Raw genomic sequence first — 5,818 nt, 5'->3', positions numbered from 1 at the left:
CTGCACCTTTACAAAGTACTGCACCTTTACAAAGTACTGCACCTTTACAAAGTACTGCACCTTTACAAAGTACTGCACCTTTACAAAGTACTGCACCTTTACAAAGTACTGCAGCTTTACATGTCCACTGATTCACCCGATTGTATCTATCTGCCAACTGGAAAGGCAACCGTGTTCTGTAGGATTGTTGAAGTTCTGTAACCGTGTTCTGTAGGATTGTTGAAGTTCTGTAACCGTGTTCTGTAGGATTGTTGAAGTTCTGTAACCGTGTTCTGTAGGATTGTTGATGTTCTGTAACCGTGTTCTGTAGGATTGTTGAAGTTCTGTAACCGTGTTCTGTAGGATTGTTGAAGTTCTGTAACCGTGTTCTGTAGGATTGTTGAAGTTCTGTAACCGTGTTCTGTAGGATTGTTGAAGTTCTGTAACCGTGTTCTGTAGGATTGTTGAAGTTCTGTAACCGTGTTCTGTAGGATTGTTGAAGTTCTGTAACCGTGTTCTGTAGGATTGTTGAAGTTCTGTAACCGTGTTCTGTAGGATTGTTGAAGTTCTGTAACCGTGTTCTGTAGGATTGTTGAAGTTCTGTAACCGTGTTCTGTAGGATTGTTGAAGTTCTGTAACCGTGTTCTGTAGGATTGTTGAAGTTCTGTAACCGTGTTCTGTAGGATTGTTGAAGTTCTGTAACCGTGTTCTGTAGGATTGTTGAAGTTCTGTAACCGTGTTCTGTAGGATTGTTGAAGTTCTGTAACCGTGTTCTGTAGGATTGTTGAAGTTCTGTAACCGTGTTCTGTAGGATTGTTGATGTTCTGTAACCGTGTTCTGTAGGATTGTTGAAGTTCTGTAACCGTGTTCTGTAGGATTGTTGAAGTTCTGTAACCGTGTTCTGTAGGATTGTTGAAGTTCTGTAACCGTGTTCTGTAGGATTGTTGAAGTTCTGTAACCGTGTTCTGTAGGATTGTTGATGTTCTGTAACTGTATAGCAACAGTTCAGTTAAAACCAGGCTTGGAAACACCAACAGATATTGTCCAATTTGTAAGTCGCTCTGGATAAGAGCGTCTGCTAAATGACTTAAATGTAAATGTAAATGTCATACATTTGACAGCCCTTTTATATATGACAAATATTCCATTGGGTCGGGTGCCCTAAACATCAAATAAATCCAATCAAATCTCCCCTTCTGTCCGTGTATAAATATCCCTGGTCATCTGTGTGGCCTTAACACATGCAACATATATGATTTAAAAATCAAAATACAATGACAAAGCTGTAAAACATTATTCTAAATATTAACCAAGTTGGTGAATACTATTGCTGTTAAATATGAGGGATTCAGCATGAAGTATCCTGTGTTTTTTTAAGACCGTTTTTAATGATTTTACGATGTCAATATGTCTTTGTTGTCAATGTTTTGGCACCAAACTGGTGTGTCAGTTGTGAAAAAAAAGTCAATAGTTGGAAGAGATGCAGAGTTAATTGAAAATAATTGTGTATTTTATTTGTCGTGTTACTATTTTTCTTTGTATTATTATGTAATCTCTTCATCGTTGAGAACGGCTTGTAAGTACAGTCCATCTCCCTGGCCAACTATCCTGTAAAACAATCCCAGAGAGGCAGTACCGACAGAGTCCTACAGCTGACCCAGTAGATTACACCTGCAAGGGCTCCTTCTTGCGGAAGGCGACCGTCTGCCTCTGCTGGAACTGAGGCTTGTTGCGTTTGTTGATGTCCTGCCAGCGGCAGAGCAGAATCATCTTGAAGGTATTCCTGAAGGTGAGGTTGCACATGGCGTAACACATGGGGTTGATGGTGCTGTTGACGTAACACAGCCAGTAGCCCAGAGCCCACAGAGCCTCAGGGATGCAGTCAGTACAGAAGGTGTTGACCAACACCATAATGTTATAGGGAGTCCAGGTTATGATGAAAGCCAACAGGATGGCACTGAGAGTCTGGGCGGCCTTCTTCTCTTTCTTCTCCTTGACTACACTCTGCTTCTTACGCTTGGTGATCTGGGTCTTGGCTTTGGAGGCGAAGCGCTTGGCCATGGCCGCATTCTTCAGGGAGATGGGGGCCGAGGTGGCCGAGGAGGGGGACTTGGAGGTGGAGGACACATCCCCTGTTTGGCTCCTGGTGGAGGTCTGGATGGAAGACGAGGAAGTGACGGGGGTTTTAGAGAAGGAGCGTTGGTGGTAGCTTTTGTCTTCCTTGTCCTTCTCCTTTCTGGTATTAGAGGATGACTTTTTGTCCTTATTATCGCCCCCTGGTGGCCGGAGAGGGTCCTTCGAAGCATCCTGGTCCTCAGGAGATGTCAGCTGGGGGTCATTGTTAGGGTTGTTGCCAGGGGCGGAGTTTATCCCCGGCAGGTTGACCACGATGGAATATATAGCTCGGCTTGACTCCGTCGCCCCCTCCTCGTCCTCAGAGTCTGATTGGTCCATGGAGGCCCCGCCCCCATCGTTGTTGTTCCAGCTATCGGAGCTGCTGTGTTCCGGCTCTCCTCCCACTGTGATTGTCGTCTTCTTGGACCACCTAGTCAGCGGCCAGAACCGGAAGCGTCCTCTGGTCTTCTTGGCTCCAGAGCCTTTCTGACCGGCCTGGTTAAGCTCGTAACTGCTGCAGCTCCTGGAGCTTCCTTTCTTGGGCACCATGGGAGCCTCCTCTTCCTGGGCCTCCTCCTTCTTCTTCTCCTCCTCCTCCTTCTGGCTACCCTCCTGGCCCGCCTTGTTCCCTGCCCCCGACCCCCTCAACCCCGCCAGGTCCTTCTGCCTGTTCTCTGTCTCTCTGTAGATTCTCCAGTAGAGAACCGTCATGATGGTGACCGGCAGGTAGAAGGCAGCGATGGCCGTGCAGAATGTGATAATAGGCTCTGAGAGAAACTGGATAAAGCATTCTCCAGGAGGCACAGTGCGCTCCCCTACGATATACTGCCAGAAGAGTATAGCCGGCGCCCACAGGACGAAGGACACGGACCAGGCCATGCTGATCATAGTCAGAGCTCTCTTGGTGGTCCTCTTGGCCCGGTAGGTCAGAGGTCGAGTTATGGAGAAGTAGCGGTCGAAGCTGATGACCAGCAGGTTCATGACGGAGGCGTTGCTCGCCACGTAGTCGATAGCCAACCACAGGTCGCACGCCCAGTTCCCCAAAGCCCATTGGTCCATGATAATGTAGGTAGTGTAGAGGTTCATGGAAAGAGTTCCTAGAATTAGAACACTGTATTTTAGTTTCACTCCGATATTACAGTAACTGACAATATATATTACACTTTTGATATTACAGTAATTGACAATATATATTACCCATTTGATATTACAGTAACTGACTAATACATATTACACATTTGATATTACAATAACTGACTAATACATATTACACATTTGATATTACAGTAACTGACTAATACATATTACACATTTGATATTACAGTAACTGACTAATGCATATTACACATTTGATATTACAGTAACTGACTAATACATATTACACATTTGATATTACAGTAATTGACTGTACATATTACACATTTGTGAGACACTGTAGACAATCATAGTACAATCTATTATTAATATCAGCTGTGATACATTACATCATCTATACACGTATGAAAACACAAAGTACAATAAAATACCGATGATGAGGTCAGCAAAGGCCAGACTGAGGAGGTAGTAGTTATTCACTGTCTTCAGCTGCTTGTTCACCTGGAAGAGAGAAGAGAAACCTTTATTATTAAAGTGTCACTCCACAGTAAAACATCAAATTAACAAGACGTATGATGTTAAAAGCTGTTAAAAACAATGTAGTGGACCATTCAGTAAGAGTTTTGAGGCACGTACGCCCCTGCAATAATTACGGCCTGCGATACACGTGCCATCAAGCTACCTCGCGCTACAGAGACAGGAGATAGGCTCATGCCCTGTGGGCCATTCTGGCTCGGACAAGCCTACTTAATCAATTACAGGCAGTCATCATACATTGTGACGTTAGTCTAGGCCTACAATCTACCTTGAAGGAGATGAGCACCAGGATGTTTCCTACGACGGTGACCAGAGACAGAGACCCGGTGAGGAACACGATCAGGATGACCTGCCAGATGGTGTGACCTCCCAGAGGGTCATAGGTCACCATGGGATCAAGGAGGGAGGTGTTGGACCAGCTGGTCGAAAGAAGAACAAGATGATTACATTGTAACACTGAAACTGAAATGTATTTCCTTAATCCCAACCCTCCCGAGACAAACAGACGGAGAGGTTGTAGGAATGGCTCAGCCACAGTGCAACACCCCTGGAGCAGTTTACAGGTTAAGTCCCATGCTCAAGGGCACAACAGGCAGGAGATGGTATCTAGGATAATGAATTCCAGAAACCCCATCCAGTTTCCGGCTCACTCCCTGAGAATTCCCTTCAGAGAGTCAACTCTGGGATTCGGTTTCTAACCCTCTAACCTATACCTGGTCAGGTTGGTGAGGTCCCTGGTAATGGAGTCGTTGTCCAGCACAAGGCCCAGGCCCAGGATGGCGTTGTCGGCGTAGGCCTTCAACCCTGGGTAGCTGTTGTTCAGGTACATACTGGGGTCTACAGAGGGGGAAGAGCTGGACGAGTTCAGGGTCAAGGTCATAGCGCTGCCGTCCCGAGGGCATATTCTGGAGACACCTGGGAGAGAAAAAAACATGTGTTATTTGGCTTTATAAAGTCATATACTCTGAGTGTACAAAACATTAAAGAACACCTGCTCTTTCCATGGCATAGACTGACCAGGTGAATTCGGGTGAAAGCTATGATCCCTTATTGATGCAAAATTGTTAAATCCACTTCAATCAGTGTAGATGAAGAGGAGGAGACAGGTTAAAGAAGGATTTTTAAGCCTTGAGACAATTGATTTAAGTGCCTTTGAACGGGATATGGTAGTAGGTGCAAGGCGCACCGGTTTGAGTGTGTCAAGACCTGCAACGCTACTGGATTTTTCAAGCTCAACAGTTTCCTGTGTGTATCAAGAATGGTCCACCACCCAAAGGACATCCAGCCAACTTGACACAACTGTGGGAAGTAATGGAGTCAACATGGGCCAGCATCCCGGTGGAACGCTTTCAACACCTTGTAGGGTTCATGCCGCGACGAATTTAGGCTGTTCTGAGGGCAGAAGGGTGGTGCAACTCAATATTAGGAAAATGTTCCTAATTTTTTATACAGTCACTGTATATTATTTTGTATTGCATAGAGGGTGTTCTTTAATAGAAGACTCTCCAACATAATCCAGGTAGAGCCTGGCATTCCCCAGGGCAACTGTCTAGGCCCCCTACTTTTTCAATCTTTACTAATGACCTGCCTCTGGCCTTGAGTAATGCCAGAGTGTCTATGTATGTGGATGACTTAATATTATACACGTCAGCGACCACAGCAAGTGAAATCACTGCAACACTTAACAAAGAGCTGCAGACAGTTTCATAATGGGTGGCAAGAAAATAAGTTAGTCCTAAATATTTCAAAAACTAAAAGCATTGTTTTTGGGACAAATCATTCACTCAACCCTAAACCTCAACTAAATCGCCGTCCATTTGGCAAATCTGACCATAATTCTATCCTCCTGATTCCTCCTTACAAGCAAAAACTAAAGCAGGAAGAGCCAGTGACTCGCTCAATACGGAAGTGGTCAGATGACGCGAATGCTACGCAAACCAACAGTTTTGCTAGCACAGACTAAAATATGTTCCGGGATTCATCCAATGGCATTGTGGAGTATATTACTTCAGTCAACGGCTTCATCAATAAGTGCATCAACAACCTAATCCCCACAGTGACCGTTTAATTACATATCCCAACCAGAAGCCAT

The 5,818-nt window shown here is 45.0% G+C and overlaps 1 protein-coding gene across 1 annotated transcript; it reads right to left on the bottom strand.

The window, feature by feature from the left end:
• Positions 1–923: 923 nt before the first annotated feature.
• Positions 924–4,636, bottom strand: LOC139571656 (muscarinic acetylcholine receptor M3-like). The gene is made up of 4 exons (XM_071394729.1): positions 4,440–4,636; positions 3,995–4,145; positions 3,621–3,690; positions 924–3,191 (listed from the first exon to the last, which is right to left on the bottom strand). Exons 1-4 carry the CDS (start codon positions 4,604–4,606, stop codon positions 1,645–1,647), a joined length of 1,935 nt encoding a protein of 644 aa, XP_071250830.1. The 5' UTR covers positions 4,607–4,636; the 3' UTR covers positions 924–1,644.
• Between the last annotated feature and the right edge of the window lie 1,182 nt (positions 4,637–5,818).

The sequence above is a fragment of the Salvelinus alpinus genome, chromosome 3, assembly GCF_045679555.1.
Source record: "Salvelinus alpinus chromosome 3, SLU_Salpinus.1, whole genome shotgun sequence".
NCBI classification, from domain to species: Eukaryota; Metazoa; Chordata; class Actinopteri; order Salmoniformes; family Salmonidae; genus Salvelinus; species Salvelinus alpinus.
This window is presented reverse-complemented; position numbering and strand designations above follow the sequence as displayed.

Bases quoted from the DNA above. Each gene is read 5' to 3' on its own strand.
- LOC139571656 (XM_071394729.1), bottom strand. From the start codon at position 4,606: ATGACCTTGACCCTGAACTCGTCCAGCTCTTCCCCCTCTGTAGACCCC. The intron at 4,146-4,439 runs GTATAGGTTAGA...TCTTTCGACCAG, and splicing joins GACCTCACCAACCTGACCAG to CTGGTCCAACACCTCCCTCC. The intron at 3,192-3,620 runs GTATTTTATTGT...TTCTAATTCTAG, and splicing joins CTTTGCTGACCTCATCATCG to GAACTCTTTCCATGAACCTC.